Below are 27,460 nucleotides of genomic sequence, written 5' to 3'. Positions count from 1 at the left end.
TTGGAATGTTGACAGTTGTGAAATCTTCCAAATATGGTTTTGAATTCACTCGGAACCCTAATGGGGAATACATCGTCAATGTCATGAGGAGGTTGCTGGAATCTAATTTGATTATGTATAAAGGTATATCCATTTGTTGGTCAAAACTAATACCTTTGAAAGTAAGATGCTTTATTTGGGGAGCTTCATTGGCTAGAATCTCTGTGGCTGATGTTTTGATGATCAGGGGTGTTAACACTACAAATATTACTTTCCCTTTATGCAACAAAAAGAATGAATCAACAGATCATCTGGTCATTACTTGTGATTATACTCGGGAGGTACAAGATTGGATCCTTTAATAATGTGGAATACAAAGGAGAAGATTCTTGAATGTTAAAGAATTCATTGATTATGCAGTTATTTGGGGAAACTGCCCTAGAAAAAAAGAGATTTTAAACTTGGTGTTCTATTGTCTTCTGTGGAATATTTGGTTGGCCAGGAATGACAAAATTTTTAAGAAAGTTGTTGCACCACCGATAATAACCGCGGACAACATCATTTCATCATCCTATGTCCGGTATAAGTATAGAAGCAATTTTGGATGCGGAGCGTGGACCGATTGGTGTATTTCACCTTTCTCTCACTTTGTTTCGTAGTTATGTTTCTTTGTCTAATACTTATTATCTTTACTTTTCTACCTCTACTTGTATTCCTGCATCGTTTTAACTTCTTGCTTGCGAGTGCTTGTTTTTCTTTTTTCCTTTTTTAATATATTTTCCGTTTCCAAAAAAAAGAAAAACTATGGGGCGTTCACACACAGTAAATTAAACGTACATGTTTCTTTTCCATTTGGTCATAACTCATAAGAGATTAAGAGATCATCACATTCAGTCATTCCGTGTTGCATTATTTCTCAAACTATAATGTGAGGGAGGCTTCAATTAGATTAGATCAAATCCAGTAAGCTGAATCTGATGCATTCATCGCATTATCAATATATATTTCTATATTAAACACGAGATCCAATAAAACCTCAAATTCATTAACGCAAATCTACTTTTAACTAATCAATTAATTCACATAAATAATAAAGAGTAACCAGAACACAAAGCAACGGAGTTACGTAGATCGTAGAGATTAAATTACGTAATTTACAAACATCAAATCTAGCTATCAAAAACTAGATATTAATCTTATTGATGCAAAAACAAGAAGCAAAACCTAGTAGGGTGTTTTTGAATTAAAGATTTCAAACCGTAAGGTGGTTGATAAGATACAAAGCATTGCTGCTAACCCTTGTAAGACTTACAATGCTGTTTCTTATCTTCTTTTTAATGGCCGGATTGACTTTCCTGTCGGAAAACCCGTCAAGGCATGAATTCTCATTGGTGATGGCGGCGCTGGCCCACGTCTGAGCATTAGAGATCACAAAACGCTTATCGGCAGATTTAGGAAGACCAGAGATCGCCTTGAGGGTGTCTTTGATTTCACTAATGCTGTCTTTAATGTCTCCGACGCAATCTTTAAGGACTGCGGCCTCCCACTTGGTGATCTGTTTGTTTTTGGATAACCGGGAAACGGTGGAGAGGGTGGCGTTGGCGGATTTGAGGGTGGTGGAGAGGGCGACGTTAACCAGTTTAAATGGGTTAGTCTTGACGGCGGAGGCATAGGGGAGGAGGGTTTTCATGCAGACGGCGGGGTAAGTGGCGGAACTGCATGAGGTTTTGACGAATGTAGAATATGTGTTTTGTGGAGCAACAGCGGCAGATGAAGTTTGAGCTAATAAAAGTGCTGTGATCAATATCATGAGGAATTTGGGTTCCATGATTAGGGTTTGGGTGATGGGAAGGAACCAAGAAATTGCTCAACAATTTATAGACAATTTTTATTTTATTTTATAAAATTAATAATTATCTAATCATTTTTTAAATTAAATTACTAGGTCATTCAGTTATATTTATATACATGTAATAGCCGTAAAAAAAGTAATGTCTTTATCGGCCCAACACGCCATTTGACATCCGTCGTTAGATAAACTTTATTTGGCATCTAAATAAAATCAAAAGGATATTTATATCTAAACATTACAAAATTGTGTAAAGAAAGTGGATATATAAAAGGCTTAAAGCTTGTAATTGTAAATGACATTGAAGGGCTGATGTGTTATTGTAGTGAAATCGGAGGTACTAAAATTTAAATAATGCAAATGGCTCACAAAAGTGTAAAGAATGACATTTGATTGTTACTTTGATAGTGTTCACATTATGACATGTCGGTAGCATGATATATCTTTAAACTTGAATTTTATTTATTTGAAGAATTATCTTTGAAATTTTAATTGACAAATTCTCTTTAATTTAGCATTTTTCATCTTACGAGTTAGACATTTGGTTTCTGTTATTTTACTTTTAGTTTTAGTTATGTTTATAAATTTAATCATGAAAAAAAAAATCATGATTATTAACAAAAGTTTAGGACGCGTAAGTACATATCCATGGTACAATGTAAAAAAGAAAAATAGATGCATGGTTGTCACGTTTTTTCCATTTCAGATTAAATCATATTCATATAATTTACAAAAGTACAATTTATTGCTTGCAATTTTAAAGATTAGATTTACAAATGTATCAAGAAATAACAAGAAAATACTAGTGAGCTCTTTTTAAAGATGTGTAATTGTGTAAATAATGAATAATGGATTTATTAATAATATGGTTTATAAATTTTATATATTACATGAACATAACAACTAGATAATTAAAATTATTATTATGTTCAATTCGTAATATATATTTTATACCAATAAGTTTAGCTTAGGTGATATATCTTCAGTATTTTTTTTTTCTTTTCTTAAATTAAGTAGTTAGAGATTTTAGTAGGCAATAATCGGACAAAAATGATTTTTCCGTGGGTGAGTAACCCGCAAGGAATTAGCTCACATGGAAACCTCCTTGATCTCTAAAACAAGTAATGAAAAATAAACTAGTGCAATAACCACTTATTAGAAAATTTTAAACGGTTAAACTGACATTTAAAAAAGCTTATGTCATCAAGGGGAGAAAGCTTTTAATATTTTATGCAAATAATAATATATTTGTAAAATAATAAACGGTTAAAATGACATTTAAAAAAGCTTATGTCATCAAGGATAGAAAGCTTCTAACAACCTTAAATCAACTTAACAGTATAACGTACAATAATGTTGATAAACTATAATATAAAAAGTATAACATATCCAAATAATAAAACAAAAATATAAAAAATAATATAAAAAGTATAACGTATCCAAATTTATTATCTTTTATTAACATGGTTACGAAGTTTTCCGTTCAACTTCTCATTATTTATATAAATATCATACGAGTTATTATATCAAATGTTTATTCCAATAATAAATTTTGGATTTTGTGAGTTGTGATTCCATGTGGAAAGCGTATGAATACGAAAGCGATAATTTGAAAAAAAAAGAAGGGAATGATAGGGTGCATGTGGGTAGCCTACGAAACAGAGTAACGTGGATAGACGTGATCTGTTAGATTCTGGAAAGAAGGAAGGAAGTCAAACCGGTCTGGATACACAATTGTCTCACGTGACTCCGTCGTAGATTGCTGCTTGACAAATGCCGCATCTAATGGAACGAATGCATCAGAGACCTATTACCACTACTCACCTCCTAAATCCTATCCTAGCCTCTAAAACCATAACCAACTCAAACGGATTTTTAGACAACTACTTCAAAGTAGATTTGTATAAATTTGTTTATAAAAATGTAACAATTGAATTTATGGATTGGGAAGTGATTCGTACACAACAGTTTTTTACCGTACACAACAATTTATGCATTATAGAGTTGTACAATACAACACTTTAAAGCACAAATTGTTGTGTATGAAAAAAAAGTGTTGTGTACGAATCAGTTCTCTTATGGATTCTATCTCTATCCTCATAAGGTAATGCCGAAACAATTATTTTGACAATAATCATAACAACCAAAACCCAATTTTTACCCAATGAAGCTGAAAGTTTGCCTCCAAAACAAGAAAATTTATTAGGCTCGGCCCGAATGATCGCCAATAGGGGAGACCGTCTATGACTAATTGTTCGTAGGACACCACAATTATTTTGGGCTATGAATATTAATATATAATCATTTTCTAGGAAATAAGAAGGGTCCAAATTCAAAAGTCCAAAGTTGATACATTAGTGAAATCACAAAGAAGCAATATCATACATATGATTATCGTTATTCATAAAGAAGGCAGACAAATGCAATCAAAATAGGGAAAATAAATCAAGGAACCGTAACGGACGGCATATGAAGCATTCAAGCAATGATAGAGCGGATAATTTGATTATGATAATTTGATTATGATGTCTTCTTAATTCCTAAGTCTTATAGGTTAGAATCTTATCGCATATAGAAGTTCATTAACCATTTTTGTCACTATAGCATCCATAAAAAACTTTTTCAAAGTTAAGGTTGTTAAAAAATTACATAAGGATATCGATGCCATAATAAATATTGAATGATTTTATTATTTTATGTATAAATAAAAATATGCTAGATAAGATTGATCTTGATGCAAATTTTTTTAGAACAAAAAAAAATGACTTCCTTGGATTCAGACTCCTCACCAATCGGATAGAAAACACATTACACATCGAGTGAATCAATGTTTTTTTTTTTAATCTTATACTATTATTAATTACTTTGTATCTTAAAAGCTACAATGATTTTTTTTTTCTTTAAGTTAGTAGGCTTTTATGAATTGTATGGTTATGATTATGTCTTTAAGGGATCTTTTAGTTTTCTCTCTTACCGGACCCAAAATATGTTTAGACCGGTTATGAATGTACTTTAAACATAGATTGTGATGGTGCATGCAATCATACTTTGTCGAGAATACCATATTTAGTGACAACATGTTCAGGTAACGGTTTTGAATGAGCGTATAAGTATGGATACAGATAGTTAATGATTTGCCAATTTGGAGAAATATATAATGAGCATTTGGTGTCCTCGAACAATGTTGGCAGATGATGCAAAATTCAACATGAGAATCGACGGTAAAAACATAAAAATCAATATATGTATGTGTGTATCATTGTAACATACACATTCTGAAATTATGTATTGTTATTATTAAAAGTGAATAAAATTGAGTATTGAGTTCTAACAGCTAGTTTTTACTAGAAAGAAGTAAAACTATGTTTAGAATCACTCATAAAATATTGGAAGTCTTATAAGATTCCAATTAATAACCAAATAGTGAAATTTAGCGAAAATATAAAATTTGAAATAAGTAAAATTTTATTATTTGATGTTGTAAATTATCTCATTAGAAACTTGTAGGCGAAAACCTCATCAAAATCCGAGTTATAACGAAGAAGTTATGACCAATCGAAGATCCGCGACAAAACCGGCACAGCGCCGAATGACGTAAAAAGTGAGTTTTTGATAAACTACTTTTTAGCCTTAGAAATCTAAATGAAAGTCGTAGTATTCGTTAAACCGAGAAATTCGCTAAAAAGAACGCCAAAATCTGACTTCGTATAAGGATGTTATGATTTTTCGAAGTTTCAACTTAGTAGTAGACAGCTAAAAACTCGAATTTTAGAACGAGCGAAATTTTACTGATACATCCTAAACGAGAATCGAAGGTCTCGTCATATGTAGTACAACGGTAAAAAGTCTGACGAAAACGGATGTCGGATGAAGAAGTTATGAATTTTTAACGGATTTTCCTGTCCCGGTCTGTTAAAAATAATAATATTAAAATTAAAGTCAAAATTAGCCGATGAAGTCTAAACAAAAGTTGTAGAGCGTAATTTTAGCTACGCGTGCATATAAAGAACGTCAAAAACGGAGCTCGTATGCAAAAGTTATGGATTTTAGAAGTTCGTGGCCCGAAAAAACTCGCATGAACAGTACCGGCCACGTCACCTTCGCACGAAGCAGCAACGTCACCGGAGACGTGGCCAAATCCGAACTCAGCAAGTGCCGCAAGCAGATTCGCCGAGGCCGAGGTCCAGCAGGAAGGGGATACATCTCGCATCAGTGGCCACTCCGACCCGAGACACGTCTCGCCTACCCGCTTCGCACCCAGTGCCACGTCCGAGCTTCGCTTAAGTCGCGTCACCGAGACGTGGCCTCGCCTGATTGGTCCGAAGCTCGTAGGTACCACGTCTTCTCCCCTCCTCTCGCTTCGTGGCCTTCGCTCCAGCAGCCACGTGCTCGCTTCTCAACCACATGATCCGAACCTCGCCCTTATAAATAAGAGGGTGCGAACCCTCCCGGCTAGAATTGGAAAATTTCCATTTTTGGCCCATTTTTCCATATTTTCACTATTTTGACTTTTCCCGAAGCCCCGGTATCAATTTTAGCACTCGAAACATGTCCCGAGACCCCCGAGAAGCCTGAAAATTTTATCTTTTCGGTTTTGAAGCCCCTACCTTCGCAGAGCCCGGTTTTCAATTAAGCTCCCGGTTTTCAACATTGAAAGACATATTTAAAGCTGAAATGCTGTCCAAATTACTATTTTAACCCCTGGTTAACTTAAGGTGAGTTCAATATATATGAACAATTGTATGTTATGTGTTATATGTGTTATGTGCTTATCAGTGTTATTATTCTGAGTTATTCTCCCGTGTTATTTTATTCGCTATGTTTATAGCAATTATAATACCTTTGACCATGTGATCAGTGAAAGGACTTAGATTCACATTGGTACTGGTACGTAGCCTCTGGCCATGTAGAGCATGTCTCCATAAGAGAATGACTTCTATTCTATGGCATTGGCATAAGGTTTGATAGGAATGGTATGTAGCCTCTGACCATGTACAGTATGACTCTGTAAGAGAATTAACTCTATTCAATGGTATTGGCAAATGGTTAGACAGGGCTATAAGCCTGAAATCTACCAAAATGTTAATCAGAAATTATATGTCTTCTGTGCCAATTGGGCCAAAGCTTTATTGATGCATATCAAGTATTGAAATCGTTATGTCTCATTGAAAAGTATATATATCTTTGAATAAAGTCTTTGATTGATATGAACGCTTGTCACATGATTTCACATATGTCTTCTTGTTCCCTTCTGCTTCTGTCATATTGGTATATGTAAGGCATAAGATTATATTGTATCTATCTATTGAATTCACTAAGCATTATCGCTTATTCCTCTCAATATTTAACAATTGCAGGTGATGAGTATTCCAATATAGCTTTATACTGCTGAAAGATTTAGAATAGTTAATAGTATTTCTCTGTATTTTTAATGTTCATGTATGTATATGAATAGTAGATTCCTGGGTAGACATGAAATTGTAATAAAACTTAGTCGGTTTGTATCAATCCTTTGTAATCACTTTATCAATATAAAATATTGTTTCATAAATATGCATGTACCATATTTTGAGGAAGTAACTTAAGAAATCTTTTGAAATAGTATGAAAGTTTGAGTCTTTCATAAATATGAAAGTTGGGGTCTTTCAATCATATTACGCATGGGGGAGTTGAGGGGGAGGGAGGACAAAGTAGACAGCTGTATAACTCCCGATTTTTTTATTATATATTTTTATTTGAAAATAAAAACTTATAATAACAATAAGAGCTCATTTTTTCTAGTTCGTCTTGTGCATTTAAGGATATATTTCATTTCTTAGGAGCGACTTACGTAGTCTAATTTTAGAAAATAAGATCATATGATTGATACCTATGATGAAACCGACATTCAACCGTCTTTTGAATAAGAAGAAATTGACGTTCAAACAAAGCTAATGTCTAGAATTATGCAAATGGCAAAAATATCATGACCTTTGTTTGGATTTGGTGAAACATATTTACATAATTCAACTATCTGCGACAAACATTAGATATTTTAGATTTTTAATAAGTTATTAAAAAAAATTGTTTTATTTTATGTTTATATTATTTCAATTGTAATTCATTTAATTTTTATTTTATTATTATGTAGCGTTTAAAGTTGTAAGTTACATTAATGAAATATTTAATTAGCATTAATAATTTATGAGTTCACAAGAAAACCCAATTTGAAATCTTGGTTTCAGTTTTCATACAAAATTTGATATTATGTTTAAGTTGCTAAAGGAAAAGTCATAGTAATAGGATAAGAGTGTATATAGGATGTATGGTGTGCTGATGTTTTTCATTCATCACACATATGAAGAAATCCAATATTTAAGCTTTTTTATGTTTTCTTTTCATTAGTTTTTCGGAGAATCTTACCATAACATATTTTAACCAATGAAGTTAGGGTAATATTTGTTAGTATTAATTTTTAGTTTATTAGTTCAGTAAACACACACGATAACTGTTAGTAAGGTAAAAGTAAAATTACGTGGATAAATGGATAATCTCTACAAACTTTCATGAAGTTTATAATTTTTAGTTTATTGTTTTAATATTTTTTGGCAGGCGCAATACGATAATTCAAGTTTCCATGCACATATTGGTCAAATCGGAAGTAGAGGGATGACCTTTACTCACTCACTCAAGCATTTCTAAGAATTTTGTATGATTTATTAGTTTTGAACACATAAGTTTTTATTTTTATCTCTTTTTACTGAAATTCTGTTTTTTTTTTATACTAATTTTTTTTTTTAATTTATTTTTTTATTATTGTTGTATTTTTCATACTGAAAATCTATTATGTTCAGCTTAAAAACTATTTTTTAGATATTATTGCTAAAATTCCATGTTTTATAATTCTTACTTTTTTTTTTCTTCTTGTAGCTTCACACGAACAAATGGAATAGATTGGAACAATCTAGGTTGAATGATATGGTGTTTGTCAAATTCAGTCGTGCTTGGGACCGGATGAAAGCTTTGTAGATTGACCATACTTGGGCATATATGAATAATATTGGAATAGAGTACATAAGTGTGTTGTAATACAATGTATCATAATAATGTATCTTGATGTAATAGAGTATGGTTATATTGAGTAAATGTCATTTTATTTGTAGTGCATGCATGAGTTAATGGGACCTAAAACTCAAAAATAACCATATTAAGGATCATAACACATGCATGGACCAATATAACTCATAAATGTTGCATTTTTATAGACAATGGGACCTTAAAAGTTATAAGATCTAACATCCATGGCTTCTGGAGTAGAGCATAATCTCAAATATGGCTTAAAGGACCCAAAATGCACAAATAACACCCTAAGTTGGATCTAGCATAAGGAACCATCAAATTGAGATCTTTTTACCTCAAGTAGCTTGCAAATATGAAGACGACTTTGGATCCACAAGCTCAAGCCACTCCCAAGCAACTTCCAAGTGTTCTTCTTCCTCCACTTAACCAAAAACTCCACCAAAACTCACTTCCAAGCTCAAATTTCACAAATGACAATTAGGGTTTCAATCTTAGGGTATAGAGAGATGGAGGTTGTTCATAAGGAGGTCCAAGGGTGTTATAAGTTGTTTAAATAGGGCACAAACCCTAAAAATTAGGGTTTATCCTTGCATTACGTATGCCCTGCATACTCCCACGTATGCCCAACGTACGTGGGTGCATTCACGGATCCAACCAACGAGCCAGTACGCTTAACATACTTATAGAGTACGACCCGTGTACTGAGCTAGGGACTAAAATGAGAGAAATTTACATTAAGGGTTAAAAAGGAACATACCAATAATCTCGAATGTTACAGTCAGACCAGATGAGTATACTCGGTAATAGTAATGGGTTGTTGTTACCTTTAGAGTATGGTATGAGATGGGGCTGTTGGGTATGGATGAGAACAAAATGTTGAGGCATTAAAGAATAGACCTTAAAAGCATATAAAAATCCTTATAGGGTGTAGTGAAGTCCATTCTCTTTTAGTTCTTCTGGATGTATAAGCTTCTCAACCTTATTGAATACAATATATAGTTGTTTGTACAATTGATCCCAAACTATCCTCCCCATAGATATCTGCCACATAAAAAATTGGTTAACACTTAAATTTCTAAAAATATTAGTAATGATATATAATTTAATTAATCAATAATTATAAAATAGATGACATTATACCTATTGAATTCATCAAGGTTGGATAGCAAAACGAAATACTCTTCTGTAATAGACTGTTTAGCCAAACGCCCATTGAAACCCTTCTCTAACAGGTATAGAAGACATACACGGAATACATCCTCGTTTGGTAACTCATTAAGTGGATATTTAAACACATCCGTAACATGCTATAATTTGACCGAGAAATTCTTCGGGACCATAGGAAAGGCACGAGAATGGAAGGTGGCACCGGATGCAGAAGCAGGAAAATAGTCACTAAACCGGAAGGCGGTGGTGAGACAAAATTCTTTCTTCCCGAAAGACAACTCGTAACCTCCAATCTCAAAAACCATTTCCTCTACTTGGCCTCGGGGGTTGGTGAAAACTTTATGGCAAACGAGGTAATGTAGAAGTAAAGGATACTCATCTACATTAGGAATATCTAACCACCTCCCCAAACATGTATTTCAGAACATAGTCTCACATTCGGGTCTGTTTCTAAATGCCGTAAGAATTTCCCCGTCGATTTTGGGCTTACACGAGAGTGTAATTGACACATCAACAATTATGTCGTGCTGCACAAATAAAAAGGTGTTAGCACTTCATTATAAAATGGAAATGACCAATATTCTGGATCAGTTCCTGACCTGTTCTTCATGTTTCAAACAAGTTTATCGTGTTCCGGAATGGTTTTTCGCGTTTCGGAGGCTTCCGGAAGGAAATTTTAAGATACGGAACACGAAATTTCTATGTAAATCAACAATAACTAAACATTTAAACTACTTTTCAGTTGGTCCTATAACAATGACATCTTTAATTTAAACTCCGGAATGCTTTCAATTCATTCCGGAGGTGGTCTACTACATCCACAATAGTAATGTGCTGTTTGTTTTTTCGAAACGAAAATTCATGAAGTCTGCAAACCACCTCTGCAATCCTCTGTAGCAGAAGAGGTGGAACAAACGGCTGCAGCCTATAATAAGAAGCATGTTTGGTTTTTAACATCTGCAGACTGCTGCGGTAAACTAAAATTTAAATAAACTAATTTTATAAACTGAAATAATTCTCAACATTGAAATTTAATAATTCTAGTCTTAAAACATTGAAATAATAATAACAATAACATGTAAAAAACAAAAATATAAAACTTTTTTTAAAAAAAAACATAAAAAAATATAAAAGAAGCTAATAGTTTTATTCTAGAAAAAAAAAACTAATTTAAAAAAAGCATTAAAAAAGAAAATAATAAAAAATTTAAGAAAATATTGCAAATGTTGTCTACAAAGTTCGTAAAAAATTACACACGTTAAAAAAAATGTAACTGAAATTGAAAATATTATTAATAAGACGGTAAAAAAATTAAAAAAAAAAACAAATTAAAAAAATTGTGGAAATTATAAAAATAAATTGTATCACATCCGTAAATAAAAATTTAAGAAAATCAAAGTTTAAAAAAAAAAGAAATTAAAAAAAAAAGTTATACAAAAATTCTTAAAAAAACACTTAGAAAAAATGAAAGCTGAAGAGGTTAGAAGAGACAAGTCAAGTGTTGCGCCACGCAGCACACGCGCAGAGGTTTTGTAGTCTGAAGTCTTTCAAAAAACAAACTGCTGCGAGAGGGAAAGTGCTGCGTGTGTGCTGCGCCACGCAACAATAAGTGGGTTGAAGAGGTTTTTATAGAAAAACAAACAACACCTAAGTAACAGTAGAAAAATAGGAACCTTAAACAAACAAATAGAACGAAGAGCATACCCGTAAAATAACGGGGTCGTAGTGCTTGTCTTCAATGTCGGAGATAGGTGTCGATGCGTGTCGGAGATGGGTGTTGCACGTCAGAACGTCGGAATCCGAATGCGTCTTTCCGAAATGAAGTTGTCGTCTCAAATTATATTCCAGATTTTGAATTTCAAAATCCCGATCCAGAACATATACGGCTGCTCTGGAATAAGCATTTCGGATCTAATGAGATGGGTCTGACCACCCGAAAAATAATACGTTATGAAACGACCATTCGGGAATCATTGGTTATATATATATATATATATATATATATATATATATATATATATATATATATATATATATATATATATATATATATATATATATAAGGTTAGGTTCGTGTGAGACGACCTAATTTTGTGAGACCGTGAGACACATTTTTTTATTTTATTTTATTTTATTTTAATTTTTTTTAGTTAATTCAAGTTCCGAAAATAATATTAATTTTTTTTTTGGATTTTTCCATTTATTTTGCATTTTAAAATTATTTTTAAAAATATGTACAGTATAATATTCTATTAGATTATTTCACGTATTTAAAAAAAAATGGGATTTTTTTTTTATTTTTTTTTAATTATTTCAAGTTCCAAAAATAATATTTAATTTTTTTTTTAGATTTTTCCATTTATTTTGCATTTTAAAATTATTTTTTTAGAATTCGTACAGTGTGATATTCTATTAGAATATTTCACGTATTTTTAATAAAAAAACTGGATTTTTTTATTTATTTTTGTTATTCAAAATAATTTTTTTAGAATTCGATACAGTGTAATATTCCATTTTAAAATTATTTTTAGATTTGGTTTTACGGTCTCACAAAATTAAAATTATTTTAAATGAACCTGAACCTATATATACCGATAAATTGTGTTTTTCGTTTATACTTCTCTACATTTGTTTAATTATCCATACAAAATATAAATATTACATATATCGATTATCTCTCCATACAAAATATAAGTATTATATCAGAATTGGTCCCCATTTACTATTGGGTTTGTGGGATCGATTGTTATGAGTTGTACTTGTTTTGAAGCCCATCTTCCAAACAATTAGTTCAGTACTTCAGTTTTATAACTTTGTTTTGATAAGGAGTTAAAAGGACTATGTTGGAAGTAATAAAAATGCTCTTAAATACCGGCAATAGTCTATTGGTATTTTCAAAATTTATATGAAAATGGACAATTTTAGGTATAGATATGGATTCTGCGGAGGTAACTCAGTGGAATCTACTGTAGCTCTGCGGAATGACAAAATATGATAGTATGATAATCTTTTCTTGAAAATAATTAGTTGGAGAATGAATATAAACCCCGAAGAATCGATGTGGAAAAAAAGATCTGAAGATCCATTCCTCGGAGCTACCTCCGCAGAATGAGTTTATTCTTCGGAGGTAGCTCTGCGAAATGGATTTTTAGTTTATTATTATTATTATTATTATTATTATTATTATTTATTTATTATTTTTTTTTAAATTTAATGATTTATTTACGATTTTGCCATTCTGGGGAGCTATAGTAGATTCCGCGGAGCTATGCAGAATCCATATCTATACCCGGAAATCCAATTTTTTGTGACTATTTTGAAAATGCCCCCTATTTTTTTACTATTACTGGTATTTTCCCTAAAAATGCATATGTTAATTTGAATATGGAGTTTTGATGTTTATTTGAATATGGATTTTTGACCGATTATATAAAGTCTTTTTTCGTATTAATATTTCAATACTTTATACCTGAGTTATGAAATTAAATCAAAGACAATCAATTAAATTACTTTCAAGTTTTATGCAGAAATAGAAAACCAAACGAACTAAGAGTCCGAAGATTGTTTCTTTAAATTACACAATGTGTATTATGATAAAGATCAGTTTTTGGAACTTTGTTTTATTGGATTTTCAAAATCATAAGTGCAAGGAATCAACTTTGTTGTGAAATCAACTTGGTTGTGGTATCAACCTTAGTAAATTTATCACGTTCTCTACTGATATGTTCCAAAACATGGTTTTCCATTATTTTTTCTACTAATATGAACGAACCAACGACAAGGCTCTACCCCTTTACCCTGCAACATGGCGCAGCCCCTTTGACCTTTGCATTTTGTCGAGTTCGTGATTAAACTTGTCTTATATTCTAATATGTGTTGTGTATCTTTTATATTGTATTAGATCACAATACTCATCTAAGTTCTATATGTTTTATATTGTATTAGATCACAATACTAATCTAGATTCTTACTTGTGTTTATTCTTGTTTATTTGTTATTTGAACATGTGATTGTGAGACAGATTGTTACATTACAATACAATATGGTCTTTTCACTGAAATATTTAGATTGTAGCTTACTTAAACATGTTACACAACTGTTGCAAAACTAATACTGTATTAAGATGATTTTAAACTTTACCACCAAAAAGTACCAAACAGTACCTGACAACATCAATTCTAGAGATGGTAGGACCCAATACCATAAAGGCTAATAACCCCTTTGTTATTGATAACATCAACATTCAACACTCTTTAAAACAATTTTTTTTTTTTTTTTTTTTTCACTCAAGTAAAACCACACCCAGTCATCCTGCTTAATTGACAAAGAGTTCACTATAACCTAATAAATAAAATAAATATTTTACAACAAAGCAGTGCCACTCTCTTCTTTTACAATAAAGATCTAAGAAATATTACTAATGAGAGCCAAAGCATTGCTTGTTAACTCTGCAACATTTACTATATACCCTCTAATCGTCTCCTTCATCTTCCCAACATTTTCTTCAAATCCATCCATACATGTATTTTCATCTGTCAACGCAGCACTTACCCACGTCTTCACGTTCCCCATTTTCTCTTCAAAATCCGGCCCATCCAATCCCTTCATTTCCGCCACCGATTTCCGCATCTCATCCACCGAATCACTCATATTCTCCAAACAGTCCTCCACCGCCATCCCGTCCTGCATACTCACATCCCGCCCTTTCAACAGCTCCTTCACGGCTTTCGACGTCGATTTAGCACTCTTCAAGCTCACACTCAGCGCCAGATTCGCCAGTTGCATTTGGCTCGATTGGACAGTGGTCGCAAACGGGGACAGGGTTTTGAAGCACAAGTCGGCGTACCTTGTGGCTTCACATGACGCCTTGATGAAATCGGTGTCGGAATCGGTTTCTAATCTGAGTCTTGGAGTCGCGGAGACGGTGGCTAAAACTAAAAGGGATGCCATGAAACATGTGAAAGGTTGCATTTTTTTCTGTGGGTGTGGTTTCTTTGTGCAGTGTGTGTGTGTGTGTGTGGAGCTATAACTATAAGAGAGTGTATATAAAGTTAAAAAGGGTACTACTGTTCTACACGTGAACTGGTTGTCAAAAATAATTGGTAAAGACAACAGGAGATGATAAAATACCTTATCAATGGAATGGGGATTACGCATCCTCTTGTCATTCTGTGGTTCGTTTATCTTTGTACTAAGGGAAAACAACATAAAAATCGAATAGAACAAACTTGGGAAAATAAAGATCATCTTCGAAAATAATGATTACCAAATTTCTATAAACCTTATATAAATGCACAACTCAAGCACAATACAGTAATTTACTTGAAAACAAATGTAAATGAAATGGAAATGGAATTTCTTCATTATGGTCAGGATCACAGTTTGCACTTTTAGGACCTACCATACCACGGAGATTTCTATTTATTTATTTATTTTTTGCGAGAAAGACAGTGTACCTTACAGCATATATGCATTGAATAAAGACAGTCACGTATAATTTTCCTTCTATTGTTCACACAAACGATAATAAAAGATAAAAGCATGCCATTTGGGGGTCGATTTTTCTAAATAATAATCTGCAAAGTTGAGACTTAAGTGATCAAGATGATTAAGACTGGAAGAGTACTGATTGCAAGAAAGTGTTGTAACAACATCCATGACTCTTTAGAGGATCCAAATGTAATGAAATAATCGGGTACTTAATTATAGTACTTACATTGTAAAATTGTCAATTGCTTATTTGGTCGTCGATTTTTTCACATTTAGATTAGCTTGACCGAGTTTTTGTAAAATGCATAGAGATACTTTAATCATTTACTTTATGTGATTTTTAATTTAATTACGAGGGTTGTGAAAGTCATGCTATAAAATAAATGAACTGAAAATAAAAATATATATCAATAGTATCAGTAAATATATGATGTTTCAGTAAGTGAAAATGTATTGCCGTTCTAGCTCAGTTGGTAGAGCGCGTGGCTTTTAACCACGTGGTCGTGGGTTCGAGTCCCACGGATGGCGTTTATTTATTGCGTTTTCATCATTTTTTTTAATTGAAAAACTAAAATTAGATAGATACGATGAGAAAAATGGAAGTAAAAAAATCAACTAATTTTACAAGGTAAACAAGCCCAGTTCATCCGATCTAAATTAGTTTAGAAGAGCCCGATACATATCAATCTGGTTTTCAATTATTACAGCCCCAAACAAATCAAAGGACAATACTCTGGACTCTGAAGTCTGGACCAATCCGAATTAAATGTAGAAACAAGCCCAGGCCATCATATATCTTCATATTTGGTTGTAAAATGTTAACTGTATTCTTTTACATGTAGATCTTTTTTACAAATTGTTATATAAATAAAAGTATGAATGTTGTACGTATAACCAAGGTAAATTTAGTGTAGAGTGTATTTTTTTTATATAATCCAATTTATATGTCTGATATCATTATTATATCATACCTCGCAACACCTCAACATATCATAATTATGGATCTAGCATGTATGTAGGTCAAAAGTTAACATGGTTAAATAATATGAATTTGGTATAAAATTCCATAGGTTTTACCTATATTTTCATAAAAGATACGGATTTTTTTTGGCGTAAGTCCCAAAAAACTGAAAATACATGTTAATTTGATGTTTTTGTCGGTTATACTTCTTTCTTATTAGTATGATACTCAGTTGGATGTATTCGAACCTTATTGTTATCGGATGATCATCACAACTATTGTTGCTAAGCTGGATGATTAAAATTATAGCATTCATTGACGTCTTCAAATTTGGTTTTTAAAAAACATGTATGTTTTATATTCAACAGATATTCAAACTGTATAACGGAAAATTCCGAGATTTTTGAAACTTCTCAATAATAGATGTTATTTAAAACTCAATGAGATATCAATGCTATGTTTGACATACTATTTAAGCTATCTATTAGCGGAAAAGCTAGCTGATAGCTAAAAAACTAGCTATTAAACAAAAAACTACTTGCTACCTGATAAAAAATAACATTTGGAAAAACTAATAGAAATATATAAAATGACATAAAAGGACATTTAAAACAATGTGTTTTTATTATTAACTAAGGGGTATATTTGGAAAAAATTTAAAAAGCTCCTAAAAAATAGTCTAAGTAGATTTTTAAAAAGATAACTTATAAGCTAGCTAATAAGTTACTTTTTTGCTTGTTAAACATGACAACTTTAAAAATATCGAAAAATAAACTAGCTTATCAGCTAATTGTAGCATGTTAAATACAACCCAACTCTCGTGTGAAACTATAAGTAAAAAACATAAAATAAAATAGTAGGCATAATGAAGACTAAAGTGTCTAATCTCAAAGCAATTTCAAATCTCCCCAACACCTCTACTTAGCATGCTCTAAGATCCACCACATGAGACGCGCCAAAATAATAAGTACAACTAGAAAGTTTGATGAAATAACAAATTGGTTAGACAATCATAATATAATTGTACAAATATGTATTATATAAAATAAAAACCCTTTTCTTGAAAATGTTACATAAATGATAAACCCCAAATATTACACTATAAGTATAAACATCTAAAACACATAATAATGTAACATAAATGTACCATGCATATGGGTAATGTGCTACAAATACATCTCATAGTGCAAAGATTTATTGAATGTCAATTAGGGTATGTAACCAATACGCCATATGCACCATGCATGTGAAGTTAAGAAATGACAAATTGCACAAAGTTATATATATATATATATATATATATATATATATATATATATATATATATATATATATATATATATATATATATCGCATTTTTTGTTTCAATTAAGTCATCATCTTTTCAATTTTTTGCAAGCACGAGCACTTAATTAGTTTGCTTCAAGTCACATGGTTTCTCGTTTGTTGACTTGGAAAAATGGGTATGTGGTTTCCAAATGTAATTTACGTTGGCCCACAATTAGGTATAACCTAACCTAAATGTTAAGATTCAATCACTCTTCTTCTTCTTGTTCTTCTAATCTTATCGGAGAAACACACAATAGTGGAATGACTTCCAAAGGCTCAAGTGGTTCATAATCCTGGAATGTTGTAAGCAAAGTAATGAATGTTCTGTTTAGTAGGTGGTTCTGTGGACTGGGGCTCCATTTTCAGTGTCATTGTAACATCCTAAAATTTTAGCTTAGGATGTTAAGATATGTTAATGTAATAGATGACAAGTGTTTGTGCTAATTGGAAGACCAAGGCACCTATGATGTGTAAAATAAGGACAAAACCATGGTTTTACCAGAAATGAGTTAATGCGATGTAAAGTGTTATTTGTGTTTAGACAAGTCAGAGTATAACTAATTATGAAATATTTATGTTTACAACATACTTATACAAAAAAAAAAAAAAAAACGATGAAAAGGAAAATGTATGTGCTTATAGTTGCTCAAAGTGGGACAAAAAGTGAGAACTGGTGTAGGGTATGCATTATACGTAATATTATGGTTTAAACTATATTGATATCTGTTACAATATTTACTATAAGTGAATTGGTGCGAAAAGTTTGTTACATCGGTATGAATGTAAAGGAGTAGCAAAGTAAGTTGCTATATTTGACAAAAGAAACAAAGTAAGTTGTAGTAGTGTGCAAAATATGATGAAGTTGAAATAAAATTATAAACGAACCATAATGTATGAGTTACATAATACAATATTGTTTATGTATAGCCCAATACATATAATGGTATTGGGAACAAAAATTTAAAACATATATATATATATATATATGTGTGTGTGTGTGTGTGTGTGTGTACACACACACTTGTATTCAACTTATATAATAAGATTCTTGAGTGTTACCATGGAAAGTCCGATTCTAATGCATAGAATAAAGGTTTATTGACCATTGTATGAAATATTGACAAAAAAGAAGCATTAGAAAAATGAATGAACTCATTTGGAGTTCGGACGAAGAAATCATGACAACTCGAAAATGGTATATCACTTAAATGTTGTGAAAGGAAGTTGTACCATGCTTTGTCCCATGGCCGATTTCTAAGAAACCTAGGATAAAATACTCTAGTCAGTCTAATACTACTCATTTCACTTCCTCACTTTTTTTAGAGCTCTAGACGACAATTACGGAGTGCTTCAAACATGACGTTAAGGCCAAACTCAAAGGAGTGTCAAGGAGAAACAATAATTAAAGATTACAACATGAACCAATGTATCATATTCTTCCTTTTATCAAGCTTGTTTGAACTTCCATGGTGGAATTTGGAGGAAATGTTAGAAACTTAATATTTACAGCATGAATTCTTAGTATAATGGCGTAGTGAGGATTATAAACATGATTTCAAGCTTTATATGTCTAATCTATGTATAATTGATTGGATTTACAGATGATGTTTAAGAACCCTAATTTGGTGAAGTGTTAGATACAAGAAATTGAGCTCAGATCTTAATGAATGAAGACATGTGCATAAGTTATTGTTGAGAATAAAGACGAGATGACGAATGCGGAATCTGAAGAACAATCATGAAACAATCACCATAATATGCAAGTAATATGTCAAAGGTTTTGTGTATATTGATATGGATATGAACGTACAAGAAAAACCCTTTTCAGGAAAAAAATTACATCAAAATCTAACCCAATGATTATTTATAGGGAATATAAAACATTTGCCAAAAATATAAAACCCTAAAAAGGCTTCCCTAGATAACCAAAAATGTCAAATCGATTTCAATATCTCAAATACTCAAAAATCTCCCCCAAGATGTTGAAAATAATGAAGATCACGATTTCCAATCTTCTTGGCATTTCTCCCCCTAAATTGTGAGACTCATCAGTACAGTGGGTCTTCAAAGTGAGAGAAATAAATATCATCTTCCAAATAAAAACTCCCCCTTGAATAATCAACACTGTCATTTGAATCTTCAACAAATACCATGGAGAGAATCTGGAAAGTTAAGAAGAATCGCCAACAACCTACACTATCTCATAGAGCAAGTCTGCTTATAACCTACTCTGTCATAATGAGCGAGTTTGCAAAAATAGTTATTCAAAACCCGTAAGATTTGAACAAATGATGAAATAAATTCTTTTTGGATTTTCATAATTTGCAGAAAATAGAAACAAAAAAATAACAAAAATTATTTTGTATTTTTTGATTTTTAAATTTTTAGACAGAAAGAATAGAGTAAGAAACAATTTATTAGAAGGGATTTGAAAAGAATAAGACTAAAGAAAAGAATAAGAAATGAAAATATTTTGGTAAGAAGGGGTAAAAGTGGTAAAATCCAAGAAATTGTGAAATATTGGGATGTGGGGTAGAAACTGCTAAATTCTAAAAGTATAGGGACATGAGTTGAAAATTTAACCCTTCTTCTTCATTTGATCTGAAGAACACGCAACTTTGACTTCTTAAAGTCAAAATCAGATGGAGATTATAAAGAAACTTCGATTTTGATTTGTAATGGCCAAAATTCCGATGATAGAAGCACTTCTGAAGACTGAACCAATCCCGATCAAGATTGAAGTTCCGATATTTGAAGTGTTGGATCATAATTCCAATTTTCCAATTCCGATTGAAACTTTTGTTTTTAGTTTCTGAACCGAATGAGATGATTTGATCTATTTCTGATTATGATTTCCTTGATAAATTCTGAAGACAAGTTTTCGATTTCGAGTTCCGATTCCGATTGCCCTGAAATTCCGATACCGGTTTCGGCACTGCTTGTTGCCCGTTTTCCATCTCACTCATTGTACGATGACAATTAACATAAATTATTTTATATTCAAAATAAAAATTAAATAAAAAAACACTGATTAAAGAACAATTAATAATTCCTTAGATAGGTTTAAGTTTAATTAAATTAAAAGTTTAATTTATTTAAATGATTAAACCACTTAGTATTTTAAAAGTTTAAAATACACCCTTACACTATATAAAATTAAAAGTCTAATATATTATATATGTATACGTAAAAAGGTCAGTCTTACCGTTAATAGGCCTTATTCACGAAGCTGATCTATAAGGGATGTTTAAGAAAGCGGACTGTAAAATGACCGCCATTGGGTATCCACTCTTACCCACCGCACTCTTGACTAGTGGAGGGTCGTTAGACGAACGGGTAGGATAGGATACAAACACTCATTAAAAGTATAATGAATTATGAAGTAACTAAACCTTTTATAAATTCTCAATCTTAGTTACTTCAAAAAAATATAAATTTGATGCTAACCCATGAAATTTCACATTGCACCTTATTGGTCATTAGTGGAGCGTGTATGGTTAACCGGCACACTAATATGGGACTAATGAAGGATGACAATGGGTAGCTTGTAAATTATCATTGATTAATGGAGCGTGTGTGGTTAACCGACACATTGATTAGATTATAAATGACATCGATAGCACCAAACTAATTTTCATGGTTATTCACACGTTGTTTGTGATCCTCGGTATCCTAGTCACGAACTTGAAGGGCATAATCAAGATTAAACAATGCATTGAAAAGTTCAATAAATCTCAAAATATCTAGGAATCTCATTTAAAAATTTAATTCGTTTAAAATTTTGTTTTCGTGGTGGAATTGGTAAATCGTCATTTACCTGCCTTTAAATAATTTGCAATTGGATTACGGCATCCCTCTTCCAAATTGTGAATTATTGTGTTATGTCCTAGCCTTAATATTTCATTTGGGTGTTATATTAAGGACTTAATCAACTAACTTGAATTTCTCCCCTTTTGTAGATGTCTAGTTTTGACAACTATGGTCTTCCTCATCCTTTTGGAAAAAACTTTCCATTCGAAGATGATGTTCCACATGTCGATCAAGGTGGAAGATCAACCCTTTCTTCGTGCAAAGGTGGAATTGGAAATCATACTTCTCTTCCTCCACATCCTCCAGTAATTCTCCCTAACACATAATTTCATCCACTTGAAAAGTTCAAGGTCACTCAAGCCCTAATGGCAAGAAAACACCAAGATGGAAGGTCTGTGTGTGCACACATATTGGAGATGAAGTCACACATTGATAGAATAGGGATGTTGGGTGTCGTTTTCATGAGGAAGTTGGTTGTTGACTTGGTTCTTCAATCACTTCTCGGGTCGTATAGTTAGTTTGTTAAAGACTACTATATGGCAGATCACCACATGACCCTTATTGATCTGGTATATTTGCTAATTGTTGCTGAGTCATCAATGATTTGGCACACTGGTAAAGCAAATTTAAATGGATGATCTACCTCCCAAACTTCCATGGACATTGATAATGGCGACATTGGAAGTCCAAAAGGGTTTTCTCTTCCCAATAGAAAGGGATTGGCCATGGTCAAACCATTTGACCAAATGGTAAAGAGAAAGGCTGAGTCTAAGATAGTCCCATGTACCATTCCAGAAGAGTCTGTTTGTTTATGTTTCCAATAGAAGGGGCATTGGATGCGAAACTGTCGTATCTACCTGAAGGATCGTAAGGATGGTAAAGTTAATATGTATGACTCTACTTCATGTAAGTCCATTATATAACTATATTAAGTTCTTATTTATAGATTCTTAATGCATGATGTGATAAGATTTCATTTTGATGTTTTGTAGGATCAAAGAAAAGAAAGGAGGCTTAAATGAAGAGTGAGTTGAGTCTGGTCGCGAAGAGATGGATTTTGAGTGCTTGGTTTGATGATCAGATTTTTGAGCTGTTGCTTAGGAGTTATGATAGATTTCATAGGAATATTTAGAAACATAGTTTTCATATGAATTTGCATTGTAAGGACAAGTTTTCCACATTTTTATAAATAAAGAAAAATTTTGATTTTGTTTTATTTTATGATATCCTTGCAATGGCATTAGAGAAAATTGGTGTTTATATATTACTAGTAATGTTGGAAATGAATTTGATTCTTTGTTATATCGTGTGTGGTAGTGTCAAAATTTACTAAATTAGGAAGGATCCTCATCACCCATGTTTCAGTTGGATAGAAACTTGGAATCATGTGACTTGTATTGTATATCAGAATCTTGATCTTTGGGAAATTATGACCAAATTGCTTGTTTACATACGTATGTGAGTCAAGTGAAAGACTAAAGGATCTAGTACATATAGATGTGGACTGGTCAGATCCACCACAAAGGTTGATAAAGTCTAATCGTCATGATTTACTGTAAGTTCAGTAAATATGGTTATGCTTACAAGTTTAAGTGTAATTCTAATACATTGAAAATGTTTCAATGTATAGCAGAACGAATAAGAAGAATTAATTAGGCAGAAAGATAAAAGTTTCTCCAATCCAAAAGGAAAGGAGAGTACTCTGGTATCATGTTTTATGATAATCTTAATGATTATCGAACCAGATCCCAATTGATCCTCTAAGGACACCTTAGTGCATTTGTATGGCTAAGAAGAGGAATCGAGAATTGTTGAAATGGTTAAATCAAGAAGATGAGTTATACTTTGTTCCAAAATCGAGTCTTAGAGTTATACTCCAAGATTGTGCCTTAAGTGACATATCTTAAGTAGGTTTATAATGCCTTATGAAACATGGAGTAGAAAATTGTTTTCTTGCTCTTGCACATTTGAAATTGGTAGTTGTGACGTCTTAGATAAGATAAAGACCAAGAACCCACATTAACTCTTGAATATTTGTTTGTCAAGGAATGTTGCTTGACAAAGAATCTTGTATGTCAAGAAGTCAGTGGGAGTCTTAATGATCTTGAATAGTTTCAAGAGCTAATCAAGAATAAACCTATTAGTAATCACTAGCACACGACTTGAGGTTGATTACCTATTGTGTTGACATATTCTTGTTTCTGTGCCATTCCATTTAAGTTGACTATGCATGTAAGTTCTATAAGTTCTCATTTGATTGCATAAGGCAAAGCACCTTGATTAGTGAAAGTATATTGATCAGTGTAGCTAAGCTGCTAAATAACTTGGAAGCAATAGTAGGCCCTTGCGCTACCAGATGGCAGGAAATTGAGAATAAGTAAGTTCAGTCCATATGAGTTTGAATTTTTTCATGAACCTTGTCTTATGATAGTGGTTGGAAATGACCAGTTCATATGGATAGGAACGCATACATCATAAAATCTAAGTGGTAAGAGGCTTCTCTCTACTTCATGAAAATGACTGTGAAGAAACGCTTTCACTAGTATATTTTAAAGAATTATAGTTAGCCATTGTGATGATTGCGTTCTCAAATTCAAGTATGATTACATCATCCCTTTTCATAGTTCAAATTGTGAGAAATGGTAAATAGTTTGAACACTCATGACTTATTGCTATAAGTTCTCGACGAATTTCGACACACATGTGAGCTATCTAATGAATTGTGTATGAGCTGGAGAAGCTTAGATAAAGTCTTATTGAAGCGACACGTATCAGAAATATGAACTTTGGTAAGAAATTAAATAGGTATTGATTTCTAGATGTCCAACTGATTTCTGTGTACATGTCAAAGCTAGTGGGGGCATGATTGTTATGCGGGGAAGAACATAATTGTTATACTAGTGGGAGCGTAATTATTATGTTAAGTGTTGCAACTTAGCAATGCTATTTATAGGAAACAAGTTACAATTTGCAAAGTTGCAAAATTTGGAAATTATGTCGCTATGGTAAGACTTAAGGAAGAGGGCATTTATACTTCATTTCGAATCTACAAGTTTAGATTGAAATTTTAAAACTTAGTCATGAACATATATGAATGTCATGTTGAAATGTTTCAACATAATAAATTCTATATATGGAAATATTATAGCAAGAAACTAGTCTAGTATCATGTATTTATGTAAGACATTATGAATCGTATGCCATATGCTTAAGGTAAATGATCGATTGCATATGCTATAATATTCGCCTGTTTTGATTTTTCCAAATGCCTAGTGCATTAAGAGGGAAAAAGGACCAGAACTTGATATGACTAAAGTTATTAAACGACTGTCAAGGACAATCTAAGGTTTATCGAAGATTGGTTGCTTGTAGACATTTGGAAGTATAGTAATGGATGGACAATATTGACATGATTATGAATAGATAGGAATCTATTAAAAAACTACATTGTCATATGGAAATTATGGAAATGTTTCCATAATGGGAGTTAGATATTAATAATCTATGTGTAGGATTAGAAACTTTTATGCAAGAAGGATGTTCAAAGGATTGCACTTTGAATTTGACACTTCGCTTCATGGAATTGTTTTGTAAGAAATCTCCAATGGAATGTTTTGTGATATCGTTAGCAAAGTCTCTGTGACTTTGGTGCCTTGACATTACAAAAGTATCATTACATGTAAGTATAGATCTAAAAGATTCCAGTGGTGGCAAGAATTTGGTATTCTTACACTTATAATAAGTATTAGGAAATTGTGAAATGAGCATACTTGGAAATGTTTTCAATTGATCTATTTCACAAAGGAAGGACCATAGATAAACATAGTATGCATGCTTGGAGCATGGATGACTATTGTTTTAATTCAAGTATTGAGTTGATTGATTGAAATAGTATACATTGAGTAAGGTCTAACTAATATGGTGATTAAATAATAAGTGTTTTATTTATATTCAAAAGTTTCAGACCATACTGGATTAGGTTATTCTTGTGTTTCACTTCGCATGTTTTACTTCACGAATAACTAGGTTATTCAAACATCCACAATCAATAATACGTTGGAAGTAAGTAATGAGGTAAGATTGTCATGAATCCGACTGTAGATTGTCTAAGTGTAAGCAAAGTAATGAAGGTTATATTTAGTAGGTGGTTCTGTGGACCGAGGCTCCATTTTCACCGTGATTGTAACATCCTAAAATTTTAGTTTAGGATGTTAACATATGTTAATGTAATAGATGACAAGTGTTTGTGCTAATTGGAAGAGCAAGGCACTTATGATGTGTAAAATAAGGACAAAACCATGGTTTTACCATAAATGAGTTAATGACGATGTAAAGTGTTATTTTTGTTTAAACAATCTAGAGTATAACTTATTATGAAATTTGTATGTTTACAACCATACTTATACAAAAAAAAAAACGATGAAAAGGACAATCTATGTGCTTATAGTTGCTCAAAGTGGGACAAAAAGTGAGAATTAGGATTGGGTATGCATTATACGTTATATTATGGTTGAAACTATATTGATATATGTTATAATATTTACAATAAGTGAATTGGTGCGAAAAGTTTGTTACATCTCTATGAATGTAAAGAAGTTGCAAAGTAAGTTGCTATATTTGACAAAAGAAACAAAGTAAGTTGTAGTAGTGTGCAAAATATGATGAAGTTGAAATAAAATTTTAAATGAACCATGATGTATGAGTTACATAATACAATATTGTTTGTGTATAGTCCTAAACATATAATGGTATTGGGAACACAAATTTAAAACATACACACACACACACACACATATATATATATATATATATTCAACTTATATATATATATATATATATATATATATTCAACTTATATAATAAGATTCTTGAGTGTGGAAAGTGTAATTCAAATGCTTAGAATAAAGGTTTATTGGCCATTGTATGAACTTATGACATAAAGGAAGCATTAGAAAAATGAATGAACTCATTTGGAGTTCGGACGAAGAAATCATGACAACTCGAGTTAGTCTAATACTACTCATTTCACTTCCTCGCTTTTTTTAGAGCTCTAGACGACAATTGCGGAGTGCTTCAAACATGATGTTAAGGCCAAACTCAAAGGAGTGTCAAGGAGACACAATAATTAAAGATTACAACATGAACCAATGTATCATATTCTTCCTTTTATCAAGCTTGTTTGAACTTCCATGGTGGAATTTGGAGGAAATGTTAGAAACTTAATATTTACAACATGAATTCTTAGTATAATGGCGTAGTGAGGATTATAAACATGATTTCAAGCTTTATATGTCTAATCTATGTATAATTGATTGGATTTACAGATGATGTTTAAGAACCCTAATTTGGTTAAGTGTTAGATACAAGAAATTGAGCTCAGATCTTAATGAATGAAGACATGTGCGTAAGTTATTGTTGAGAATAAAGACGAGATGACAAATGCGGAATCTGAAGAACAATCATGAAACAATCACCATAATATGCAAGTAATATGTCAAAGGTTTTGTGTATATTGATATGGATATGAACGTACAATAAAAAACCCTTTTCATGAAAAAGCTTACATCAAAAGCTAACCTAATGATTATTTATAGGGAACATAAAACATTTACCAAAAATATAATCCCTAAAAAGGCTTCCGTAAATAACCAAAAATGCAAAATCGGTTTCAATATCTCAAATACTAAACAACCTCCCCCTAGATGTTGAAACTAATGAAGATCACGATTTCCAATCTTCTTGGCATTTCTCCCCTAAATTTTAAGACTCGTCAGTACAGGGGGTCTTCAAAGTGAGAGAAATAAATATCATCTTCC

General features: G+C 32.0%; 1 protein-coding gene, 1 non-coding gene and 1 pseudogene across 2 annotated transcripts; 1 reads left to right on the top strand and 2 right to left on the bottom strand.

Moving 5' to 3' along the window:
* Positions 1–1,036: 1,036 nt before the first annotated feature.
* On the bottom strand, positions 1,037–1,839 carry LOC145028494 (pectinesterase inhibitor 4-like). Its single transcript, XM_078977189.1, has one exon. It carries the CDS (start codon positions 1,805–1,807, stop codon positions 1,232–1,234), a length of 576 nt encoding a protein of 191 aa, XP_078833315.1. The 5' UTR covers positions 1,808–1,839; the 3' UTR covers positions 1,037–1,231.
* A 12,418-nt stretch (positions 1,840–14,257) lies between these two features.
* LOC145028491 (pectinesterase inhibitor 7 pseudogene) lies at positions 14,258–15,087 on the bottom strand (annotated as a pseudogene).
* A 912-nt stretch (positions 15,088–15,999) lies between these two features.
* Positions 16,000–16,072, top strand: TRNAK-UUU (transfer RNA lysine (anticodon UUU)). Its single transcript has one exon. It is a non-coding gene; the product is annotated as a tRNA-Lys (tRNA).
* The last annotated feature ends 11,388 nt before the right edge of the window (positions 16,073–27,460 follow it).

Source organism: Lactuca saligna, chromosome 2, assembly GCF_052625555.1.
Source record: "Lactuca saligna cultivar CGN05327 chromosome 2, ASM5262555v1, whole genome shotgun sequence".
NCBI lineage: Eukaryota > Viridiplantae > Streptophyta > Magnoliopsida > Asterales > Asteraceae > Lactuca > Lactuca saligna.
The sequence above is the reverse complement of the archived record's forward strand: the minus strand, read 5'-3'. Positions and strand labels throughout refer to the sequence as shown.